The sequence below is a fragment of the Denticeps clupeoides genome, chromosome 20 (assembly GCF_900700375.1).
Source record: "Denticeps clupeoides chromosome 20, fDenClu1.1, whole genome shotgun sequence".
Taxonomy (NCBI): Eukaryota; Metazoa; Chordata; class Actinopteri; order Clupeiformes; family Denticipitidae; genus Denticeps; species Denticeps clupeoides.
Genome location: NC_041726.1, coordinates 6,513,763 through 6,539,448, shown reverse-complemented (window position 1 = coordinate 6,539,448; position 25,686 = coordinate 6,513,763). Strand labels below are relative to the sequence as shown.

Below are 25,686 nucleotides of genomic sequence, written 5' to 3'. Positions count from 1 at the left end.
CGCCACACCGCGACATTAAATGCAATCTTGCCCCCTTTCGCGGCCAACGCGCGTCCCGCGTCAGACGCGCGCGTCCCGCACCGCTCCTCCGTCCCGTCCGTCGCTCCGCAGCGCGGGGCCGCGCCCGCCAGGTGAACCGGGCCGGGAAAAGCGGACTTACCTGTAGCCCGGGTTTTTTTTTTTTTTTTTTTTTTTGTCTTTTCCGCCCCGTTACCTGCACCGACTTGAAAGTCCAGTTTCACAAGGAAGAGTCGCGGAGGAAGCGAAATATGTCACAGGAGACAGACAAGTAAGTGATTAAAGCAGCGACGCGCGCCTCTTTGACATTGAAATCGCGGCCCGGTTATAACGCCGCGGTCCGGTTCCGTTTGCCGGACGTCGACCGGACGCGGTGCGTTTTGTGTCGACAGGAACTATTCCGGCCGCGGTCGAGTGATCGGATCGATCGTTTTTTTTTGTTTTTTTTTCTTATGAAACGGGAAGGTAAAAGTTTGAGTCCGCGGAGGGAACTCACCTGCGTTTAAAAAAAAAATCGCCATTTTAAGAAAACACTCCATTGATTTTTTTGTTTTTTTTTAGGGGGGGGGGATTACGTTTACGTTTTTTCTTTTTTTTTTTTTTTTGTAAATTTTATTTTATTATTTTATTATTATCCCCTCTATATATTTGTATGCGTTTTAAACGCGTCACCTCGACCGTTATAATAAATTGCTCTGGTAGCGCTTTTACTTCCCATTAAACAATAATGGCACCTCCACGCGTGGTGATTCTAATTCTATTTTTAATAATAATAAAGAAAAAAAGATTCACAGGCCAGAGTGAGAACGTGGGTTGCAGCTGCATCTAACTGTATTAGAAATTTGAGGGATAATTTTTCTCTTCTATATTTATAAATATATACACACACACACACACACACACACACACATATGCGCCTTTATATGGCAACATTTTCAATTCAAAATTACAAGCAGGAACACCCTTCAGCTGATTTACATATATGTAATAAGGGCGTTATTGTTGCATTTTGGCCATTCCATAAACCCGCTGATATATTTATTGAACTTGTTAAATTAGGCGGTATTCATCAGAAACTGTGACAGCTGACGGTTTTTCAACAGGGAAGCTTTTCCATTTCATATCAGTACCGGGAAATACTATCTTTTCCGTTTTTTTTTTTTTTTTTTGGTTGTGTTTGTGCTGAACAAGTCCCCCGTCCATCTTTATTGGCTTTTGTGAAGAAGCCCATGGCCCTTTGATGTTGGGGCTGCCGAGGTGGGCAGCTGTTCGCTGTTTGGTCCAGCAAAATACCATCTGCACTTTCGCAATTGATTATTTGATTAAATCAAGAGCGAAGTATGTGCGGAAGAAGATAAGATAAGCGCCATCATCCTTGTGTTATAGGCTCATTTTTCGTCAGCATGTGAGTAGAAATTGCTGCCGTGCTTTGTGTTTGTGCAGTAAACGGTTAGTGGTGGTGGTTCCCAATGAACCCTCCTTCCACTCCCGACGGGCCTACACCAGTGAAGACGAGGCCTGGAGGTCGTATCTGGAAAACCCCTTGACTGCAGCCACCAAGGCCATGATGAGCATCAATGGGGACGAAGACAGCGCTGCAGCCCTGGGGCTACTCTATGACTACTACAAGGTGGGCGAGGGTACAGACACAGCCTTGTGCAGAGTAGTTAACCATCAATTAGGTGTGTTATACAAGGGAAACGACGCGAGCTTTCACAATCATGAACATGTTCACTTCAAACTGCTAAGTGATTCGTTGCTACGTTTTTGGTGCAGAGGCAAAATAAACAGACTACAAAAAACTGATCTAAATTAATCTATTGTGATCACTTTCCTTTTACATTTGTACCAGATGTGTGTGTTTAATGAGGACATTTCTGAATACACAGTAGAATGTAGCTGGAGACATTTAATACCCGTTATGTTGAGCATTGCACCCAAGACTTCTGTTTGACTTGCGATCTAATTGACCTGCATTACGTTTCCATAAATCGAATTTTTCAAGAACGTTCTGCCGCTTTCCAGGTCCCCAAGGACAAGAGAGTATTGCCCATCAGCAAAGTTGCAGAGGAGCAGGAAAAGAGGTGAGTACATATACCGTCACGGTCACTGTGAGGAGTGAATACGTACCGTCACCGCGAGAAAAGAATGAAGTTACACCTGATCTTAGTGCAACCGTGGCATCAGATGAATGTCTCGGCTTTGGTGGTGAGCTCAGTTAAGTCCACCGAGTGTTCGAACCTGGACGGACTGGAAGAGTTAGTGTTTTGGAGATGCTGGTGGGCTGGGATTGGGGAGATGGGTTTTCCATATGTACGGGCGTACTGATATTCCCGCGCTTTATTGCTCAGGAACAGCCTAGTGGGCGGCAGCAGCCAGCCAGACAGCGAGGCCGTGGACAACCGCGTCCAGGTGCTGAAGTCCGTGCCGGTGAACCTGACGCTCAGCACCGACCACGCGGACTCCAAGCGGGAGCAGTACGGCGCGGAAGCTGGGGACAGCGGGGCGGCGGTGGCGGTGGTGAAGGCGGAAGTGTACACGCCGGTCTTCATGACCTCCGGGGTGCACTACAGGGCGGAGGGGGAGGAGCACACGCGCGTGGTGTTCGAGCAGAGCCTGGCCTATGACACGCCCGCGCTGAGCCACGGCAACTATGGGAAAGATGACCAGCGCAGCTCGCCTGACAGCACCTATGAAGAAGAGAACAATGAGGTAGGAGGAAGTGAAACTTGCCTGGTGAAGGAAGAGACACCTGACATCAAAACGTCCAGTATATAGCTCTTAAAATCATGGTTATATTATTGCATCATTCATTTTTAAAAAGATTTATTTTGTGTCTTTTTTTTTTTTTTAACAGAAGTTTCGGTCAACATCTCTGGGTGCTGATGACTTTGTCTTTGAGGAGTCAGACATGTAAGATTTTTCCTTCTCCATAATGTTTCTGAAGCGTGTCTGATGAATCTGTGTTTTTAGAGTTTCCTCTTTTTACCTTCATGGCGGCTTCGTTCACTGTTGTCGTCATCGAAGCCGCTTGATGAGAGGCTCATTAACATGAATGAATGATAAGTGTTCAGCATGAACCTTCAGGACAGTTGGAAACTGTCCCCGTTGTACAACTTAAGGTGGTGGAGAGAAGAGAAGAGTGTGAAATGCTGAAATCACAGCAAAAGCTCCCTGATTAGGAGAGACACAAATCTTCACCTCACATGTTATTACATAGTCTTGTGTCTTCAATTTTGTTCCTATAATATAAAAAGTCCAAGACCCATCAATGAGTAGGTGTATCCAAGCTTTAGACTGGTAGTGTGTGTGTGTTTGGCGTGTGTATGTATAAATTAACAATGCTATGTTTGTATTATAGTGACACATTCCAGTACACGCTTGAAGCCACCAGGTCCTTGCGTCAGAAGCAGGGTGAAGGGCCCATGACGTACCTGAACAAGGGCCAGTTCTATGCTGTGACCCTGACTGAAACAGGGGCCAACAAACGCCTGAGACACCCCATCAGCAAAGTCAGGGTGAGTGGCCCTTACCACTCGACTGTGGCGTCGTTCGCAATGCACTTTGGGATGTCTTATCAGTTAATCTAATTTCCATCAGAGTGTCATCATGGTTGTGTTCAGCGAGGACAAGAACCGCGACGAGCAGCTGAAGTACTGGAAGTACTGGCATTCCCGCCAGCACACGGCCAAGCAACGGGTCCTGGACATCGGTGAGTGAGTCGGGTCACCCCTGACCCCTTATCTGTCTGGGATCAGGGATCGCCCCCCACCTTGTCCCCAGTCCAAACACAGCCCCTCTATCATTAGTGTTTTTGTCTCCTGCCTGGAGGCCGCTCCTATGATCTGATCCCTGCGCAGCTCTCATAACCCCCAGCCCCCGGGTCTAAAAAAAACCCTCCCCCTGGTCCGTCTTCCCTTTATGTCACCGCGGTGATTAGTTAAATTACCCTGCTGTTGATGTGCTCATAATTAAAAGTCCCAGAGATGACATAAAACTAGATGAAATGGGTAGCAAATAAGAATTAGCATCCTTTCATCCCTTCTGTTCCACTCCAGGCACGTGTAGAAAGCTGTAAGTAGCTGGCAAAGTCTCGTCCCTCGTGAAAAAAAACGAGCCGCTGTGTGTGAAACGGTGGTGGGTATGGACAAGACTCCTTTTACGTGACAAGCCGGAACCTGTGCGTGTAGCATAGCAGCCGAAGTATGTGGGAGAGAGTCTGAATGGCAAAAAAAAAATCTCCGGCTTGTTGGAACAGAAAGAGGAATGCCGCTGCCTTCCCTCTGTTGGGACACCCGAGGGACCTCGGTGCTCTTGACTTAGCATCAGCATGCTACATGCTAACAAGGATCTAATACGCAGGATAGAAGGGTAGCAAACAATGAGGAAACAAGCTTTTTAAAATGGGAGGCATATTAAAATTGAAGGCATATTTAAACCCTTGTATTTCATGCTTTATCTATTTATTCAGATAAATTCCTGAGGAAGTCCTTGATTGTACATTAGTCAAAGTCAAAGTAAACGTTACTGTCATCTGTATTATATAGTGTATCTTGAAAATGGTGGCCATCATCCTGTAATAGGTCACTGCTCCCAGGAAAGATATTATTCACTCACTACCACTTCATCTTCAGTTTCTTCCCTCTAAGGGGATGAGTGGATCCAACAAAAATACAAATGAGTAGAATTTTGTGCATGGCATGAGCGTTAGTGTTAGCGTTAGCGTTAGCGTTAGAGAACGCTCTCTCTCTGAGCAACAGGGTTTATGTTTTTCTCTGACCGGTTCGATTTGTTAGTGTAATGAGTGCAGATATGGAGAGTGATAGTGGCACGTCACGGTAGAAACCAGCCACAAGCACAACAAGGCCTTTATCTCCTCTGAACCTCGGGTTTGTGGTTCCAGCTGAAACTCCCTTGAGGTGTTTTGGTTTTGTAACGGCCTCAAATCTGTAAGAAATGACAGATTTTGTGTTGTGTCGGGGAGTGCTTTAGAGAAGGGTTGACACAAGTCCAATTTTTACAAGGACACAGGATGTGTGTATTAGGGGGGAAATGAAGGAAGGGCGTCGTTGTGCTGATGTGACCTCCAGGCATATGGCAACCAGCGACCTGCAGATCTCGGAGACTCGGGCAGACAGTGACTGCAACCTGACACCGGCGCAGTTGGGATTTGAATAGCAGTTGAGGGGGGATTGTTCTCGGGACCTGGGGCCATGTCACAAGATCTGGGATTTGAATGGGCCTATTTAACGCGGGGGACTAACGGACACGGATGATGCCTGAGTGCACCTGGGAAAACCAGGAGATGCCCCGGAATTGGGGAACGGAATGTGGATTTGGAAGTGGGACGAATGGGCATCCAGCAACATGTATTTCTTATTTAGCCCAGAATTACATACAGTATGTTTTAATGTTGGTTTGATCTGGATGTGAGATTCTACATTGGAACCAAATTTTGATGTTGGTAATTTTGCATTGTCATTATGGCAACATCCAACATAAACCGAAATATTCAAAAAGCACAAATTATAGAGTTTTGAGAGTGCTTTTAAATGGTGTGTGTGTGCTTTTTTAAACTTAAACTCATCAGATTTATTTGTTGTAGACAGACGTTAATTCAATTAAACCGAACAATCGTTGCGGTTAGCCAGTCCGGTATGAAGTGTATCAGTGCAGCTCAACAGCAGTCAACAAGTGTACAAACAGCGCGGCCGTGTTCAAGTATTCTAGTAGTCGAATTGGTAATAAATACGCGGTAGCCTCTCTTTGCCAGGTCGGTGGCTTGGAAGTAGGATTGCTTGTTTGCTCAGCGAGATAAGCTTTATCAAAGCGAAGTGTGCGGTTTTATTGCGCTGCAGACTTTATCAGTCTGGAAAAACAGTTTCTTGTGTCACAGCTGATACGGTTCAACTTCTTATGCTGTTTATGTTATTATTATGTTACAAAAACCATGTCCTGCCCATCATTTTGACATCGTTTTGAATTTTTGTCTCTACAGCCGACTACAAGGAGAGTTTCAACACCATTGGGAACATTGAGGAGATTGCCTATAATGCAGTATCCTTCACTTGGGATGTAAACGAAGAAGCCAAGGTAATTTTACGCTCTGTTTTACGTTTGTTGGTTTGTTGATTTATTCATGTTTCTGTGCTGTATGATATCGCTTTATTGAACAGCACAAAGCCACGTTTTCATTAGAGCCGCAATATTTGTGTTGCATTTAGAAACCCGATCTCTTTGCTTTAACCCTCCCCGGCTATGGTCCCTTGCTCTGTTTGCACTGTGCGTCCTAGGAAGTCCCACTGCCTTTTGTGGACACTCCTTGAGAGAAAGGCCCTGCTGTTTAAAGTGTGACGCTAGGGACACACAATGCTGCACACCCCCACCCGCCCTCCCCTCACATTCACCCCAATCTCCACCCTTGTTTGTTTTTTGCTCTATTTTCCTGCGGCCTTTACAGTACTCGGGTTTCATCTGTTATAGAGGGAGAGGACAGAATGGGCCAGGCCTGTGTGCTGTGTGTAAATATTATACACACACACATTTACAATATTTGATCATTTATACACATTCCAGGACATTTAACACAATTATAACGCACCAGAAACATAAGGTAGCTTCAGAGACAAGTCAGGTCTCTTATTATTGTGTTCTTTTACTTGGCTTTTGCGGGACCACATTCATCTGGGTGTAAATATTTACTTTTTATTGCTTTTTGCCCCACAGCCTTTTCAGGTTTTTATTTTGGTTATAGCACATTACCACCTGCGCTCAACTCGGCCTGCGAGTGGCCTGCGAGCGAACAGCACGCATCTCGGGCTGAAGTTAAACCCGGGGGCTGGGGGGGGGGTGATAAGCATCAGGCGCTGGGACCCATTCATCCACTCTTCCACCTGGAGTTAAAAGGCCGTGCCATCAGGGGCCTGGAAGCAGGAGGCTGTAAAACGAGCCAGAGTTCAAATAAATTCCATTGATCTTCAGTGCAGAAACGATGGTCTGTGGAGCCCGGTCCCACCCTCTGTCTATTTGCATTCAGCAGACCCCAAATGTCTTTCAAGGTCTGGCTTTAAAACGCAGATTGTTTACCCTCGTTCAATTGTTCGGCTGAGAAATTCAGAAATAACGAGGTACCATATTACCATATTTGCTCACGTTATTTTCACAGGTATATTAAGCTTTATGCTTGTCTTGGGGGGTTTCCTGTTCAAGGGGCTGTTTGCTCCTTCTGGTTAATAATGCTGTGCGGTTAATAGCCAACTACCCATATTTAGTATACGTGAAGAAAAAACGTCTCAGAACAACGTTGACTTTTTCCTAGCAAATGACAGATTTGTGTGCCGAGGTTGTGTGGGAATGTATCCACCGAGCTCATGTCCCGCCCCCCCCCGCAGTATCTGATTGATTAAGACGTAACAGAAACGAGTCTTGGGTGTCTTGTGCATGCAAGTTGGGACATGATGGGCTGAGGGATGGTGGGAAAACATTCGTCATGATACGCCCAATGAGACCTGTAATGCATGAGGAGTGGCAGAGTAAATCGGCCCCCGGAATCTGTTTGTATAGCTGTGTGCTGCGGTCGCTGAACTACGCATCAGAAAAGTTGTATGATGAAAAAAAACATTAATAAGACATTAATAACACATTAATAAATAATAGACCTTTAAAAAAATATAGCCGATTAGATGATCAGCTCAACAAAAAATTACAGTGGACAAGGAAAGGTTTGAGGTTCGCGGCAATTGATTCAGCCGTTCAATTGCACCATTATTATTTCTTTCACTTTTTTTCAATTTAAGCTAAAAGCAAAGGATTATTTGTCAGGGCCACCATTCTTCCACCAGGCCCACAGAGGGTGTGACCGCCCACGGCGTCTCTGACCCTGAAGGGGAAGGGCTCAACATGGCCATCTTGCCCGCCGCGAGCTCATTGCGTGTTTATTCCCAGTGCTTCCCAAGCCTTTTCGGACTGACCAAGTTTCACGTCGACCTCCACGTTCTGGATTTTCCTCGCCTGTTCTTGTTCTCCTCACAACGTTGCAAACCACCTGCCTGTCCCTGGATTCTCCCCCTGCTCTCCCCTCTGTTCCATCCGCCCTCGCCGCCTGCCTGCCGCTGCAGTCCACGCGGTCCTGCTCCTGCGCCACCTGTTTCACGCTCTGATATTATTGGATTGTTGGTTTGAATCCGTAGTTTAGTGTGTTATAAGTGAAAAGTAAAATGTTGCTTTTTTCCCAGCGCTGTGAATACCTGAGTATGTGCCTTATATTTGTGTTTTGGTAAAAGAAAGGAACAAACCTCCATGTGCTTTGTTTTGTCACGTGAAGCAACATTTCTGCTTTTTTGTGTATTAACCACAAACTTAACTGTGTTGTGACTATCGGGTAACATGCTGGGACAGAACCATGCGAATGAATAAAACGGCACATTTCTTCAAGCAAACTATATATTGGGTGTTGTTTTGAGAGCCAGTGTTCACAATCATAACCCATAACTCGAGTGATGTGAACAAAAAAAACTCCTTATTTATATTTAAGCCAGGTATTTATCCAAATGATTCAAGTGCCCCAATGGAATAATATATATTTTTAATTTAAGTATAAAATACTGTGACGGGCCTCTACTTTACGTTTGAAGCATCAAAGAATTAAGCAATAAAAGCTTTGTGATTTGACAGATCTTCATCACAGTGAACTGCCTGAGCACAGACTTCTCCTCGCAGAAGGGGGTGAAGGGACTTCCGCTCATGATTCAGATTGACACGTACAGCTACAACAACCGCAGCAACAAGCCCCTCCACCGAGCCTACTGCCAAATCAAGGTCTTCTGTGACAAGGTGAACTTTGACATCTTGAATCATGTTTTCTCTAATGTGTAAATATCAGACTCTTCAGGAGTCTGTCTCAGGTCGCAGTAAATGGGCTTACTACCCCCTAGTGCTTGTATGTGTAGTTGCATGTTGTGGTTGTCATGTACAAATGCATTAAGAATACTGACACAACACAACAAAGTATATTTTACATAACAATGGCAACCTACAGGGGGCTGAGCGGAAGATCCGAGACGAGGAGAGGAAGCAGAATCGCAAGAAGTCAAAAGGTCAGAGTCTTGCCCCTGTGTTTCACTGCGTCCCAGTTTATTTAGTCTTTCTTATGGACGTTAGGCAGCCGCCCCCAACTCTAAAGTAGTCACAGTGCAGGCGGTTGGATTATTAACTTCTTTCGTCGTTAAAAAAGTTTGGTCACGTGACACAAAGCTGTATATTAATTGGGCAGGTGCTTGTGGAAGACAAAAAGTTTTTTTTAATCATGTTAATGTTAGGGCCATAAATTGATGTAAAAAAACAATATCGGAATATAATTAATTCATGCTTTGCAAAATGTGTGATTAATTAGTTCAAATTAACTGTGAGTAATTCGTAAGCCAAAATCCTTATAGTTATAATAGGTTAAAAGTGTTATAGTGACCAGTGTTTGAAAGAGGCTCAGGGCGTAAACTGAACTGTTACTTGCAGCAGAAATCAAATCACATCCATGTGTGCAACGTGTTGGCCAATCAGCCAAGCGAGAAAGATTGGTTGCTACTCCTTTGCTCCTTGCCCACCCTCAAGCATTTACCCAACAGAAGTGTGTGAGCGTCCAGGGAACAAAACGTATTAATGATTAATTAATGTAAAACTGATGCATATTTACAATGAATCACACAAGTAAATTCTGATTTCTCCAGTAGTAGGTAAAGACGGGGGCACGGCGGCCATAGCGCTTTCCAAGAAAGCAGACACCACCTTCTTCAAGACAATGACGGACCTGGAGTCTCAGCCGGTCCTTTTCATTCCAGATGTGCACTTTGGCAACCTGCAGAGAGCAGGGCAGGTAAGGATAATGTCCAGTCATGGGCTCTTGCTCCGTGTAATTATTCACTGCATTTATGTATTCACTTTTCCACGATTCACTGATTATTTGAGTGGGACGAGAAGTACCAAATCTATATGTTAGTAAGTGGAAATTGATATTTTAGCCATTTTTACTTACTTTATCACGGCAACCATCTGTACCAGTGGCCCGCTGGAATGCATTGCATAGCTATTGTGCACCTGTCACCTTCACCATTGCATTAGCCACCTAACGGCAACAGAACTCGTTAGCGAAGGAAGGAATGACATTTTTAAAAGGCCAGTGGCTAATGCCACCATCCTGTCTCCCAGGAAGAGCATGCAAAGCAACGTGTTTCAGACACGGTACAGATATTTGTTCATTAAAGGGATTTTGCAAACCTACAGCAGCCATGTTTTCAAAGGTTACAGAACTTCCTGCTACAAAGAACAGGCATGCAGCTTCCTTTGTAAAAAAAAGTTTGCAGCTTTCTATCATCTCATTAATCTTACATTCATTTTTGTGCCTAGGTGTTTGCCTTCAACACTGAAGAGATAGAAAGAGAGGGGTGAGTGTTACCTTACTATTACAAGCAAATGCAAACACAAATTCATATTTGAAATTTTGCATCTACTTCCTTGCCGCAAAAACGGACATCTTGCATAATAAATTGTCACTTGTTAATCAATTTGCACAAATTTGTCTTAAATGCTGTAGAAGAATATAGTTTGATATTTGTGTAAAAGTGAATTTTTTTTACCTTTATGTAATGCTAACTGGCTGGCAGTCCCTTTCCAGTCTTGTAATACCACTGTCTACACCAGGAGGCAATAGTGGGGTACTGTAGCGTTTACAGTATTTACCAGACGCCCTTATCCAGAGCGACTTACAATCAGTAGTTACAGGGACAGTCCCCCTGGTGACACTCAGGGTTAAGTGTCTTGCTCAGGGACACAATTGTAGTAGAGTGTCTTTGTAGGAGAGTGTCTTACCCACTAGGTTACTATCACCCCTTACCACCCTCGTCCCAGTGATTGGACGATTGGTCATTGGGGGAATAAAACGATCTGATGCTTGGACTGTTCGCATTCTCTATTTTTTCTTGACCCCCCCCAACTTCCTGGTGGTTCACTGCTCCATATTTGATAGAGTATAGTGTTTTCAGGTGGCAAACTTTGAACTTTCCACTCGTTTAATTGGTTGTCAGTTACATTTGTTTATTTCGAACGACAGGAGCGTGGTGGTGAAGCGGATGTTCAGGCCGTCGTCAGAGGAAGACTTCTGTCCGTCGCCTTACAAGCAAATCAAAGAGGAGCCACAAAAGAGAGGTGTGGGTCCAGTGTCTTTATTTGGCTCCATGTTGTCAACTAGAAGCATCTGTGTGACAGCTTAACGGGTGTCGAATATTCTTTGACGCTAACGCATGTGCAAGGCGGATTCGGGTGTCATCAGCCGAACGCTGACAGCCGTGGCGAACGCGTCTGGGTTTGATCTGTGGTTCGGAAGCCAGTGTAGCTCACCCAGACTCGGTGAGCCCTCGGCCTTCGTCTGCTCACCCGCCCGTGTGAACCCATGTCTCTGCAGTGCTGCTGTACGTGAGGAAGGAGGCCGACGAGGTGTTCGACGCGCTGATGCTGAAGTCTCCCACGCTCAGGGGTCTGATGGAGGCGGTGAGTAATTTACCGCATTCACCTTCTCTGCCCCTTTTCTTTTTATTGACTTGCAACCACCAGTGCTTTTAGCTCAGCTTATTGCATTTCGTGTCCATGACTTTTAGGGTGCTTTTATTTTATCTGCTAAAGCACTGTACAGTGATGTGTTGTAAGTCTATGTGGACAGTAATGGTAGACTGTTTCTGTTCTTTTACAGATATCTGAGAAATACGCAGTCCCCATCGACCGGATTGCTAAGATTTACAAGAAAAGCAAAAAGGGGTGAGTTTGAGTGCGCAGGTTTGCACTTAGCAGGCGCTGTGTAGTGAGTGACTATGAGATCCTCTCCCTCCCTTAGGATTCTGGTGAACATGGACGACAACATCATTGAGCACTACTCCAACGAGGACACGTTCGTCATTAGCATCGAAAGCTGCATGGACGGCTGCAAAATCACCCTGATGGAGATCTGAGCCTAGCCTGCTAAATCTGTTGTGATTCAGTTCCACGCGGATGCTCTCGTCACGTCACGTGGTGCTCCTGAAGGACGCCCCGAAGCTTCAGGAAATTAGCGTCCACATCCTGCCACATCCCCCTGCCACAAAATTGGATCTGGTCATGCGTCACGCCGTGGTCTTTCACGGCTAAAGGAAATAGACTTAGGACCAATAATGTTTCCTCAGAGGGTCTTCAGAGCGAGACCGTCTCCCTGGAAACCATTTACTGATACCTTTATGAGGCTTAATGACTTAATTGCCAATCGCAGAATGTAGATATTTATAGATAAAATAAATAAAATTACATGTTAAAAAGCATGGTCTGGCTCAGGAACCCCAGCCATTGTAACGGTTTCTTTAGGCCCAATGTTTTGTATTTCATAAATTCATTTGATAATAATAATGTGAATTAACCTTGTACAGTTTAGTTATTTTTGTAACATATTTTCGTCCGAACCGTGTACTCGTATGTGTTAGTCTAGTCTATGCTGAGCACTCAGAAGAAGTATGTTGTTGCCCTTCCCCTCTGCCATTGGCGCACACTCCCGTTGTGTTTGAAAACCTGGGCAATAGATCATAATCTGATTTTCAAGTATTTGTGCCTATGGACTGTGTGGAAACATTAGTTTTCCCATTTCAAGCAAAGCTAGTTTGGCCAATATGGATGTTTGTGTCAATTTTGAAGGTTCACCCACACGCTTCACTTAAATCCTATGTACAGTAGGGCACTTGGATATTTTATCTAGGACAAAAAAAATCTCCTATCTGTAAATAATTGTTGGAGATTTGACTTAAAATTTGAGCGTGGAGTTTTGTTTTCAGAGCGTTGCCTTGTGTTTCATCTGCCGTTCTGTAGCATTTATAGAAAACAAAGGATCACAGGGCAAAAGCAACATCGTGTATTTGCTATTTTTCTTTATTTAGAATATAACCAAATGAATGCCTGTGTTGACACTGACACAAAGTTACCATACCATACAAAATCTACAAAATGGTACAATGGTCAACATTTCGTTGGACAGATAACAATCGTACAGTATAAATTGATACAATACTGGTTAATCATACATTTGGCACTTGACCACATGTCGCTAGAATGCATTGCACAGAAGTGATGCCTGATGTGTGATACCTGTTGGTTTTTTGTGAAGGAGGAAAGGTCTAAATGACTATACTTTTTGTTACTGTATTGGCCCATCAACATCTGAAAAGTTGACTGTCTTGATGTAATTCAATACCTGCAAATGCAATACCCAAATTCAATATTTTATTTTTAAAAATAAGGGGGGCTGTCTTCTATTGGGGCCAATACAGTACGATTATCATTGTTTTTAGACAATCATTCATACAGCCACCCACTTTATCTAAGCATACATTGGCTGTAAGGCAGTAAAATCCATGGAAACTCATCATCACATTAGATAATATGAATCGTTTTGGGGGCTCTGAGAACTGGAGCAGATTAATATTTGTAGGGTTACAAATGTTTAAAAAATTGTTTAAACAGTAATGCTAAAAAGAATGACAAATCCATTGTTGGTCAGCAGACGTTGCCTTTGGCCTGCTTTTGATTGCCTGTCGGTTGTGTCTATAACAGGCGATGCAAAGAGGACACAGGCTTCCTCTTTACAGTGAAAAATGTCTTTTTTGATATGTGGTCTCATAAGAGGGTGTAATTTATATTTTGTGTGTGTTTGTAAATGTGTTCAAATCTGATTGGGGGCTTCCTCAAAATACACTTTTTTAGGCATCCCAGCTGTCTTCTGACCATTATTTGGGCTCCTTCTGCCGCACTGCGATCAAAAACCTCCAGCAAACACCCCTGAGTTTGTGTGAGCCGCAGCCCACGCTTTACCTAAAGGCCTCCTGCTAAACACCTGACAGCACAGACACTCTGAATTCAGCCGATTCTTGACCTCCTGTCAGGTCACAGTACGTTTCGAAAGTGATAACTTTACCTATGACGTGTTCGGAAAAAAAAAACACTGATTCAACATATACTGTACAGACATGCATCCACATATACGCAAGCAACAGTAAATATGGTCATAGCAGGAGGGGCGGGGCTTGGGACACACATCATATCTTGGGAGGTACAGCCTTTCAGCTGATGTGGCCCATGCATGTCCCGCCCCATCTGCTAGAGTGCTATTAATATGTAATTACATATTAAATAATATCATTACATATTCAATAATGTTTGGTGTCTGCCATGGTTTTGCGATTGACAGGTTGTCCGATTTGGTCCACATAAATGTCTTAACAATCTACAGTAAAAAAATAAATTAATCAATCAAACATATATGTCAACGGTAATGGACGAAAACGAAGGCCGATCCAATCGAGGCCTTCAGTGATGTATTGTACCATATAAGGGATACATACAATATACACACTATATACACAGGTATAAACATTCAGAGCCTTTACATCTTTACTAACCTCTGAGAAGAATGAGGAGAGCGCATGGAAAAAAGAAATGGCCCGATGACGACTGGATGTACATTTAAATGCGCTGCTGTGAAAAGTGTACAAAAGTACATGCATAGCATAAATGTGTGTGGTCCTCGCTTTTTCTTTGTTCCTAACAGAAATATGAAGGTACCGTACACATGAGTCAAGTTTAAACCAAGTTTAAAGGAGAAAAAAAAAACTCATAATTCCACAGCTTTGTTTGCCATGCCAATGAAGATAAATGAGTGTTTTCCTCTGCCTTCTTGATTTGTTCAGTAAATATTAAAACAAGTGACTGTCTTGGAGTTACAGTATTTGTTAATGAATTGTGCTGCCAAATACCATTTTAAATCAACAACATTTGGCAACACAATCATCTGATTGAAGGAAGCTTAGGAAAAAGGGGCTTCTTTTAATGCCCTCCAGGGGGCGCTAGACTCTTTTCAATAACCAGACGTGGTCATATTAGAAAGTCTGTGTTTTAAATCGCGTCCTCTCACCACCCTGACCCTGACTTTGACAAAATAACGCTTGAGAGTGAGCAGCTGCTCGCTAAATTGCTATTATGAATAATATGCAAATGCTCAGCATAAAAAAGTGAGATGCTCTTGTTATCGCACACGACTTTGATCCAGGAATTCGAGCCTCTCGTAATCTGAGCTAGCTAGCTCACTGTTATTGTATATCTGAGAGTCTTTACTACGCGCATGGTGGACACTTGCTCACCTCTTACCTACTATGTGTGTCCAGTTTTCCAGTCCCAAGTGTCATCATCTGACTGTGAGGAGCACATACTGATGAAGAGTTGGGCGAACTGTGCATCTGTCGGCGTGTGCCGCACTCAATATGATCATGAATATGAGTGTTTTATGTTGGACGTGGATGTGCGGACACTTCAGTTTGTCTGTGTTCGTGTGTATATCTGTGGATGTGTAGGTGTGTGTGTTCGGGCGCATCTTTTCTATCGGCAGAAGGCTCACAGCCAGCGGCTGCTCCAGCAAGCCAGGGTGCGGGGTGAGCATGGGAGATCAGGACGCTGAAGGAAGGATCTGGTTTAATGGTGGGTGCCAGGGCCGCTCTACTGTCCGGCGCTGCTGGGGTCGCACTGCAGCAGCCTCACGATGGACGGGTCGTTCTTCGCTCCCTCCACAAATTCCTCCAGCGACAGTTTGCCTGAAATGCAGGTAGATATAACAGATTGATACAAACCCTGACGGTCTTTCCTGATTCATTTGAGAACTGGTGCTACGTGCAGTGTGAAGCATTGGGATTGTTAGGCAGCATGAGGACAAGCACAACAGTTCTTGTTGCCATTTAATTATTTAATTTATCTTGTCTTCCTCAGTGCCCCCTCATATACGTTTTTTGATCAGGGACATTGTCAGGGGATGTTTGTCTCACCATCACGATTTGTGTCCATCTGACGGAAGATCTTCTCAGTCCGTTTTTCTGGTGTGGACTCATCTTCCGGCATCTTCATCACAGAGGAGACCATCTTGTAAATGGCCTAAAAAATGAATGAAAGTGAAGTGATTGTCATTGTGATACACTGCAGCACAGAACACGGTGACACAATGAAACATGTCCTCTGCTTTTAACTCATCCCCCTTGGTGAGCAGTGGGCAGCCATGACAGGCGCCCGGGGAGCAGCGTTTGGCGACGGTGCTTTGCTCAGTGGCACCTCAGTGGTACCTTGGCAGATCGGGATTTGAACCGGCAACCTTCTGATTACGGGGCCGCTTCCTTAACCGCTAGGCCACCGCTGCCCCAAATAAGAAGAAACGCTCTCGAGAAAGTGCAGGATGTGCCTAGTTTCACACATATTATGGCGCCTGGCACTCTGGGGACACAAGTGCACTCATAAAGTGGAGCGTTAAATTACAGAGCTCTCTTCTGTCCTCCTCGGCTAGAAATTGCTCCTATGGAGCTCACCGTCACCCACAGCCATAATAACTCTAATCACACACAAACACACAGGGCACGAGCTAAAACTGAGCAAAGGAAATGAGAGTATTAGAGAATTACATTTCAGCATACCCAAGATACTCAACAACCAACAGCAATGGCCCTACATATCATTTTTCCTTGAGTGTGTTATAGAAATCTGGTGGAAAAAAAATGTATACATATGTATTAGATTTAAATCTGATATAATTGTATGTAACTGTGAAAAGTTTAGTCAAAAAGATCTGTAAATGCAAAAATATATTTAATATTATTGTTAAAGGTGGTGATATATGAGAGTGGAATCTGATTTAACTCACTTGTCATGCATTTTCAAATTTGATGTAATATAGGGGCCTATAACCTTGTTTAGAACAGTAATCATTTGTTGTATTTTTTATCAATAATCAATATAATAATATTATAATCAATACATTTGGCTCAATTTTGCTTAAGAAATTATTTGGTGTATAATTTGCCTCTTACATTTCTATGGTAATAATACTAATAAAAATAATAACAACAATGGTATTACTGCATCGTCATGCAGAACCTTGACTGGAACAAAATGTCTTTGTTTAGCATCTTTGTGGGAAGCTGGTGACCACTTGTGCCCTCATGGACGGGTACAACCTGACGCTGCAGGTACAGCCGGTTTCGGAGAGCAACGTTCTAACACGAGCACCAAAGGTGGGACCGTAATAATGGCAGAAGGACCCTAGAGGCTAGGGAAGAATCCTCTAAATTAAACCCTCAGAGAATTATAGGAACCTCACACACAAACACACACATCCGTCACCTGAGCGGATGTGGCGGTAACAGATAAAGGCCACAGACCCGCAGGAGACGCCAATTTGCGCCAAACCCTGTTTTGCATTGAAATGTGTGTTTGGAAGTGTTTTCCATTACCAACAGCTATTCTTTTAATAAAATATTGTTAAAATGTCACTGTTTTAAAAAAAAAAAAAAAAAGTAAGCTAAAAAAGAAGAGAGCGTCAAAATAAAATTGAAACCAATTAGACCTATAAAGGCCAAAGAATACAAGCGGCGAGAGGGTATATTTAGAAGCCGTATAGAGGGTATATTTGGAAGTCATTTGACGTCATTTCAACGCTCAGTCGGGGTGAAAAATATTGTGTACGTTGTGTTTTGTCCCTGGTTTTCAAGTGTGGTATTTTTAATGTTGTATAGAAATCCCCTTTTCTGTATAAGTCATCCAAATGCGTCCAGACGATCTTCACCAGTGCCAGGACCGTGACACCCCGTGTTAATATTCAGTACATAGCTGTGTGGAAACTGCCATTTAAAAAAAAAATACCAGGGCTTTGGATAAGAAATGATCGCAGTACTTGTTTGTTGGCAATTAACAATGTATATACATAAATTCTTAAAGCGTTTTTCCAAAAAACCAACCTGCACAATCTCCAGCATCTCGGCCTTGCTGATGTAGCCGTTGCCGTCGAGGTCGTACATGCTGAAGGCCCACTTCAGCTTCTGGTCGAGGTGGCCGCGCGACGTGACACTCAGGGCGATGATGAACTCTCGGAAGTCTATTGTGCCGTCGCCGTTGGCGTCGAATGTGCGGAAAACGTGCTCGGCGAACTTGGAGGCGTCTCCGTAGGGGAAGAAGTTGGCGTAGATCTTCTTGAACTCTTCGATGTTGAGCGCGCCGCTGGGGCAGTCTCGCAGGAAGCCCTTGTACCACTCCTGGATCTCGTGCTCGCTGAAGTCCGTGCTGTCCAGCAGGTCCTGCATCACCTCTGGCCGGATCTTGCTGTTCTGTTTCCCCATTGTTTTGTTTTGGTCGTTTGTGGTTTTCAACTGCAAAATAAAGACGACGATTTATCAATCTCGGTTGGTTACAGGTTACGGATGATCTCTGCTGATCTCTGATCTCTGGGCGGCACCTAATAAACACACATGGTTCTCTACAGGGATAGAGCAGTGTATTTCTCTTCGTATGAAGCACAAGCCAGAGCTGCAGAATACGCTCCCTCGACACGTCGCCGAATACCACACATCAATCGCCGATGCAAAACGGGCAGAACGGCCGGCAGGTGCATTTTTCCTTGCCTGCTGCCTCTCTGCCAACGGAATTTTCCATTGGTCTACCACATGTACAATCGAAAGGCCTGTGTGTGTGTGTGTGTGTGTGTGTGTGTGTGTGTGTGTGTGTGCTTGAAAAAGTGCATCACTTCCCGATGCAAAAATGTTTTTTCTCATACAATGCCCGTCCCTTGCACACTCTGCAATCTGGGCCTGTCACTCTCACTGCAGTGTGGTGAACAGCACAGCCACTCACAACCTGGAAGCCTCTGCCCTCACTATCATATGTATCTATACACACACACACATGCATACATACATATATGTATGTATATATTTGTGAGTGTATGTGTGTGTGTGAGTATATATACACACACACACATACACACATATATATATAAGTTTTTTACATATCAGATTTATCCTTTTTACACTGTTTCTGTACAGGGTGGGCCATTTATATGGATACACCTTAATAAAATAGGAATGGTTGGTGATATTAAACACATTTTATAAGTGGTCAGAAACTTGTGAATAACTCATGAAAGAATAAAGTTACATTAAAACCAAGCACACCGTTGTTTTTCTTGTGAAATTACCAATAAATCTGATGTGTCACATGACCCTCTTCCTATTGAAAAAACAAAAGTTGGATCCAAGATGACCGACTTCAAAATGGCCACTATGGTCACCACCCATCTTGAAAAGTTTGCCCCCTCACATATACTAATGTGCCACATACAGGACGTTAATATCACCAACCATTCCCATTTTATTAAGGTGTATCCATATAAATGGCCCACCCTGTATTACGAACAACATTACAATTTCTTATTCCAGATTTCAAAAGCCCCTTCATTTCTCTGCACATAGTGAAGTGTCTTGTCAAGTACAAGTGATTGCATGATAAATATTTCAATTAAAGCAAGCGCACACCCGGGGTCATTATTATCAGCGTGTGAATGCCGCTCAGTGAATGAGCAGGTTTGTGGGCTCTCGAGTAAACAGAACACTCGGTTGCCCCGCCTCTTCGAGAACTCAAGTGCGGCATCCGAGCAGCGCACGAAAAGCGCGAAGTGGTCAAGGATAATCACCCGGCGGGGCTCCGCTTTAAAAGGCCGAGTGCTCTTCTGCAAACGGAAAGCATGTGGGACGTGCGCCGTTTACACCATTTACTGCAGTCATTACCCGAGCACTTAAATCCGGCTGTGCACTCACCACAAGGCGTTATTTGACACGAGCCCAGCCCAGGTCATCTGCGCCCACATTTTGTCCAAAAGTGCATAAATCGATAGATTAAATGTTTACCAGATCGTGGATGTCGAACCTGTTTAACTAGGGCCTACTTGAGTGGAGCCTCTGAAGGATAGACTCTCATGACCGAACGGGAAGAGATTTTAATTTGGAATGTTTTCGATGAGAAAAGGGGAAAACAGAGGTGACACGGGCACAAAGAGGCACATGATCATCAGTCGGTGGGTCGCTGCGGGTAGAGCTCTTAAGATCCCTCTTCAATTAACACTTGGGTAAAGTGGCCTGTGTACCTGTTGGGGTCAAACACTCTCTCTCTCACACACACACACACACACACACACTCTCATTTGTTTTACTCTCACAGGTACACCGAGGGTACAAAATATGTAAAAATGTGTACCAAAAGCCCTAAACCTCCATAACTGGTATTTTTGTAGGATGGTGTCACAAAGGTCATTTGTTGTCATTGTTAGTTTTATCTTGATGATTATGGCTGATGATTAGAATTAATATATTCAAATATTACCTTAACTTGAAAAGTGATTGTCATTGTGATGCAGTGTCCTCAGTTTTAAACCCATCACCCAGTGGGCAGCCATGACAGGTGCCCGGGGAGCAGTGTGTGGGGACGGTGCTTTGCTCAGTGGCACCTCAGTGGCACCTGGTCGTGATTTGCTCAATAAAAACCCTGAAGGGGTTTTGATGTTTGATGGGAGGCTCCGTATCTGAGGGGAACATTTTTACATTTAAGGCATTTACCAGACGCCCTTATCCAGAGCGACTTACAACCAGTAGTTACAGGGACAGTCCCCCCCTGGAGACACTCAGGGTTAAGTGTCTTGGTCAGGGACACAATGGTAGTAAGTGGGATTTGAACCTGGGTCTTCTGGTTCATAGTCAAGTGTGTTACTCACTAGGCTACTACCACCCTTCATAATGATGGAAGTTAGCTGGCTGGAATTAGCTGCTGGAACTGGACATGAGCGAATAAGGGAACTCAATCAGCGTTAATTGCTTAATGGATTCCAGACCTTTCGCATAACGCTGCAGCAGGTCGTCATGGCGACAGGCTCTCAGAATGCGGCCATTACTAATGTGCAGGGAAAAGAGATGAATAAACAAACAATACTCCACATCTTCCAGTAGCACGTGATTCGTCACAAACAAGCAATAGTGGCAATTAAAAAAACGTAAACCTCGATGGGGACGGGACGATCACTCAGAATAATCGTTAAGGGAATAGATTACCCCTGCTTCTCAAAGATCTCCCCATCTGGAGCCTTCAGGACGATCTCATTGTCCCAAAGTGCTCCTGATCTTAAATAAGGCCTGGGCCCACCTTGACGAAGGTGATTATTATTATGACGATGATGAGACCTCAAGCCAGGTTGCGCTAAGCTTTCTTGCCTTTAAAAAGTGCCGACCGGTGCTGGGAAGGACAGCGGGATCAAGGGCTCTGTGGTGAAGCCTGAGCCTCGCTCTATTTCAGGGGCCTGCAGCTCAAAAGATCACCTCCTCCAATTAACGCTAAGGCTCTTACCGCCACCATTACTTGGGGACAATGATGCCACCCCATTACATAACGACTAGCAGAGCCGTCCCCCGTGGCTCTGCAGGTGGTCCAGGATGCAGGTGACATCTGGACAATCTAGCTCTATGGCAGGTACTTATTCGATTAGTTTCGAACCTTTTGCGAACACGGACGGGACAGATTCCAGAACACTCACAGTGTGTGCATGATAATAATAATAAAAAAAAAAGGACTCAAAAGCTCAGCGCTTCAAACGGCGTAAACGGAGCGTCTCTTTTCTGTTCCATTTTGTCTGCTGCTGCTGCCAGGCCGTAATTATTGCTCTCCGCTCACCCCTGCTCATCTCATCCGCAGCATTACTTACCCAATAATTCAGCCATTTCCTCCCTTCGGAAAAAAAAAAAGGAATAAATTAATAAAAAGCACCGCGGGAGAGGCAAACAAAAGCATCAGAGCTCACGGCGTGAGGGCTGGTAAACATTCAGGCCAGGTTTCTGAGTGCTGTTAATGGCAGGGATGTGTCCAGCCGGGACATAAAGACATAAAAATATGTCATTTAAAAAAAAAAAAAAAAAACACAGATCAATGTTCAGATCACTGATGGACGTTAACCACTCGCTAGGATTAAAAGTTCCTTTTTTATGCGCAGCCATTTGTCAGATGTTGAACTGTCTAATGCTCTAAAGTACTTTTACCACAGTAAAAAAAAGAAAGTAGTGTAAAGCATGTTACGTCAGTGGGGCGGTCACGTGACACGAATCAAAAAAAGGATTTTTCGGTCTCTGTCACGAAATCGGCAGAGAGAAACGGGGGCTTTCTGCTGCCCGACTGTTTAAACTTTAATCTCCTCCACTGCACTGCAGACTGCGATGAGCATGCGGCCCGCGTTCTCCCGTCACTCACAGTAATCCCGCATTTGCCCATTCACACATGGCATCTAAAGCCCACCGAATGGACCTCATGGGGCACATGACCCAGACCGGGTCATCTTTAATGTTTTGACCTGTGTGACGTGCCATTCGGACACAATTTGATCTTTTGCATCTGTGGAAGATAATCTGCTACAACAGCGACCAAAAAAAAAAAAAAAAAAAAAAGACACATTCATTAATCAAAAAGCAGATTTTCACATATAACCCTTATTAATCCCGACCTTATCCATTTTTTTTTTTGTTGAGTTTTGTTGCACCAGATGTTATACTGCTTAATGGACCAGAGAGGGAGGAGCACTGGGGCGCAAAATATGAAAAAAAAAATGCTTGAAACAAATTCATGATAGCAAAAGAGACATGTCATTATTGTCTCGTCTTATGCCCGCCGCATTATGCCCGTCTGTGGTAGATTTGGCCAGCGACTCCAGATACAAGAAGTGGTCGGTGATTAATCTGCATGGATTATCGACGTGCCTGTGATTTTCTGGGGCAGATGTGCCAGATGTGCCAAAATGAAACGAGAAAGAACCGCAGCCCTGGTGCAGGCAGGTGGGGTTGCCTGCAAGTCTCCGCCTCCTTTTTTTTTGGGGGGGGGAGACGTACACTGCAACAATTTATTCCTGACGCGGCCATAATAAATAAATTTTTTTTTTTCAAACGATTGGCTCCATGTTCCCACAGAGGAAGCTAATTACCCTGGACGGGATTTCAATATCTTTCAGGGAATGGAAGCGCAGTCATTAAATGACAGATTCATTAAAGGCCCGGGAACACTTTCCTAATCACATTAATAAAAAGAAAAATAATAAAAAACAGAAGAAAAAACTTGTTTGCATCTGATCGTGGTCCTAAATTTAAACTGATGGATTTTAAATCGATGGTTTCACTGAAGAGGCGAAACAAAAAAGCAACATGACAGTGACGGGACACTAACCCCAAGGTACAAGACATCTTGTGCGCCCACTTACATAACCGACACAAGCCTTTATTTTTATCCTATTGCCACAGATTAGTCCTGTAGTGTGTGCCGCTAATCCGGAGTAGGAGGAGGAGGCCGTGGTCACACTCGACACTCTTTTCTTATGGCCACGGCCGAGAAAAACACGTCCATTAGCCGCCTTCTGTATACGGGCGCTGTTTAAAGAGCGTGATTATGGCCCCACTGCCAAAGCTATACATGACGGCCGCAGAAGAATAACCATAAAGCATTTATGAAAATGAAGTCATTTGGCCGTCGAACAAAACAGCAAGGGGTGTTGGATGTATGGCTCTTGGTCCCCTAGCCTGGGAGAAAAAAATACTCCGGCCATCTGGACCGTCGGGAGATAAAGTCCATAAAACGAGTTCTTCCCAGTTCTGTCAACACGCGCTAATGCTAGAATTACCGAAGTCACGTGAGACTTCACCTGCCCGGAGCGAGGGCTTGTCCAACTCGTCCTCTGGCCGCCACGGTTCTCGACGCCGGGCGCGGGTGAGAAGGGAAGGTATTTTTAGCCGAGGCGATGGGCGATTACAGGTCGGAGGAGGATTTGCTGAAGGTAGTGGTCATCTCTGGGCCACGATCTACCTTCGCGACCTCTACAGGTCGCAACCTCAGATGGATGAGTCAAACATGCTTTATTATGGGATCATACCTTATAAAGACTACATTTATACCTTTTTGATGACGGATAAGGTCAACAGTCTCATTTTATTAGTTTTAAAAGCATGTCCTTCCTCCCACCGGTAGCTTGTCATTACCACATCCGTAATAGCGGTGGCACAAGGCTGACAACGTCCCCTCGGTGGCTAATGTGAGTCCCTTTATTAAAAATACATTGAGCCACTGTGGAATCGAAGGCTCTGCAACCCTCACAATCATCGGCCCAGTGCATCACGTAGAACAACTTTCTCCTTTCGGTTGTTATCCAACCCTCTGCTGATTCACTGCCTCACCGCTGGGTCCTGGACTCCGGTGGTGAAAGGGAAAAGGTGACCAGGGTGACCCTAACCTGCTGAGCTCTGTTCGGTTGCATCCTGAGGTTCTTGTTCGGATTTTGCCGCAGTTTTTTAAAAAGCCGATGGGACGTTGACGCATTCTCACACTTTCTCTCACCATCTACATCTTTTCTAGAAACAGGAAGGACTCATTTCCGGCCCATGGCGCGCCTGCACGCTCTCATCCCCCCTGCAGAGCAGCAGCGCCCCACTCTCGTCCCCACAGGGTTCTTTTTTTTCTGCGTTGAGACAAGTCTCAAGTCTCTCACCGGGACTCACCAGGACCTGGACTGGCTTCTCGAACGTCGGAAACCTCAGAGAGGCGACAAGCCACAAGACCAGAACCCGGCACGGCTACTTCCTACTTTACGAAGCAGTACTGCTCCGTCCTTTAAACTGTCACGGTGGGATTTTGCATAAGATGCGTAGAAAGGACAAGCAAGCAAATAACTGATAGTGTGTGTGTGTGTGTGCGTGTGTGTGTGTGTGTAGATAGTATGGGTCTGTTGTGTGCCATCGTCCCTCTAACCTCCTCCTGTTGCACCTGCTGCACTGTCACAGGCAAGTGTGTGTGCACGCCTGCAGGAAAAAAAAGTTGCCAGCGTGTGTCACCCGGGTCCCAAACTTGTCAAGAACAGAACCAGGGCATCAGACAGACCACTCACCTCGACGGGCGGTTCTGAGGGGCGTGCTGTGGAGGCTTTCCCGGTTTAACAGTAGTCCATAACCCGGCAACGGTCCGAGCGGAGAGAGGGTTGCAGCCTCGGGTGGAGGGCTGAGCAGGTACGGCAACAGGTGGTGGGAGCAGCGCTCTGTCAGCCACCGGCAGCTGCAACTCAAAACTCCACAAGACTCCGCTCCGAACCCTCTACCCTCGGCTAAGCCCTCCACAGCGAACTGCCTCCACCGGTGACGTCAAAGCCCTCGGTCACGTGGTCTCCGCACAGGGCCCCGCCCCCCTTCTGAAAGCCCTATGCGAGCCGGCGTCGCCCTGGCAACAAGAACTCAGCGGTTGCAGTAGGTTTCAGTGGGTGGTCTGTCACCCTCTGCTCACTTTTCAATGAACTATAAAACAAACGAACGTGGGGAAAAGATGACCAATCATCTCCACTCACGTTAGTCAAACAAATGCACATGAGGTCTGACGCACATGAGGTCTGCATACATTTTGAATTGCCTCGCTTCGTACACGGACAGAATGCGAACACGCTGCAGGCTGCGGCCAGGAGCAGATGTCAGGCCTCACATTGAAAGCCACGCTTCACTTAAAGAGATTAAGAAAACCAAGTCGGTTCTCAGTCCTGAATTGCAGGGACTCTGTCTTTTTCCTTAATGGCTTTTTTTCGAGAACGCAGATATACCACCGGCTGAGTCAGTCTGGCTCTGTATTTAATGCCCGCAGAGCGACAATCATTCCAGAGAAATGGCACACTGAAAGTCTACATTGTACTCTGCCTCTGCAGTTGTTAAATTTGAATTAAGGAAACTGTGCATCTGGGACCTCGGTGCAAAG

General features: G+C 44.8%; 2 protein-coding genes across 4 annotated transcripts; one reads left to right on the top strand and one right to left on the bottom strand.

Moving 5' to 3' along the window:
* Positions 1-192: 192 nt before the first annotated feature.
* On the top strand, positions 193-13,785 carry grhl2b (grainyhead-like transcription factor 2b). 2 transcript variants are annotated; one of them, XM_028963377.1, is made up of 16 exons: positions 193-289; positions 1,462-1,648; positions 2,044-2,102; positions 2,370-2,730; positions 2,876-2,931; positions 3,380-3,536; positions 3,619-3,730; positions 6,017-6,111; positions 8,692-8,850; positions 9,056-9,113; positions 9,741-9,886; positions 10,417-10,454; positions 11,120-11,214; positions 11,471-11,556; positions 11,756-11,820; positions 11,897-13,785. In XM_028963377.1, the coding sequence occupies exons 1-16, from the start codon at positions 270-272 to the stop codon at positions 12,009-12,011; spliced, it is 1,809 nt and encodes a 602-aa protein (XP_028819210.1). In that variant the 5' UTR covers positions 193-269; the 3' UTR covers positions 12,012-13,785. The 2 variants fall into 2 exon arrangements, with proteins under 2 accessions (XP_028819210.1, XP_028819212.1); XM_028963379.1 differs by lacking the exon at positions 193-289 and having other exon boundaries at positions 9,744-9,886.
* ncaldb (neurocalcin delta b) lies at positions 12,931-25,081 on the bottom strand. 2 transcript variants are annotated; one of them, XM_028963381.1, is made up of 4 exons: positions 24,839-25,081; positions 17,847-18,254; positions 15,891-15,996; positions 12,931-15,662 (listed from the first exon to the last, which is right to left on the bottom strand). In XM_028963381.1, the coding sequence occupies exons 2-4, from the start codon at positions 18,222-18,224 to the stop codon at positions 15,568-15,570; spliced, it is 579 nt and encodes a 192-aa protein (XP_028819214.1). In that variant the 5' UTR covers positions 18,225-18,254; positions 24,839-25,081; the 3' UTR covers positions 12,931-15,567. The 2 variants fall into 2 exon arrangements, with proteins under 2 accessions (XP_028819214.1, XP_028819213.1); XM_028963380.1 differs by lacking the exon at positions 24,839-25,081 and adding an exon at positions 18,428-18,664.
* Between the last annotated feature and the right edge of the window lie 605 nt (positions 25,082-25,686).

What these genes read in the sequence shown, in the direction of transcription:
- grhl2b (XM_028963377.1), top strand. Translation starts at nt 270, where the DNA reads ATGTCACAGGAGACAGACAA. An exon ending in GCAACGGGTCCTGGACATCG is followed by an intron (nt 3,731 to 6,016) that starts GTGAGTGAGTCG and finishes TTGTCTCTACAG; the next exon opens with CCGACTACAAGGAGAGTTTC. An exon ending in TCAGGGGTCTGATGGAGGCG is followed by an intron (nt 11,557 to 11,755) that starts GTGAGTAATTTA and finishes GTTCTTTTACAG; the next exon opens with ATATCTGAGAAATACGCAGT.
- ncaldb (XM_028963380.1), bottom strand. Translation starts at nt 18,496, where the DNA reads ATGCACCTGCCGGCCGTTCTGCCCGTTTTGCATCGGCGATTGATGTGT. An exon ending in AGATGCTGGAGATTGTGCAG is followed by an intron (nt 15,997 to 17,846) that starts GTTGGTTTTTTG and finishes TTCATTTTTTAG; the next exon opens with GCCATTTACAAGATGGTCTC. An exon ending in GATGGACACAAATCGTGATG is followed by an intron (nt 15,663 to 15,890) that starts GTGAGACAAACA and finishes CCTGCATTTCAG; the next exon opens with GCAAACTGTCGCTGGAGGAA.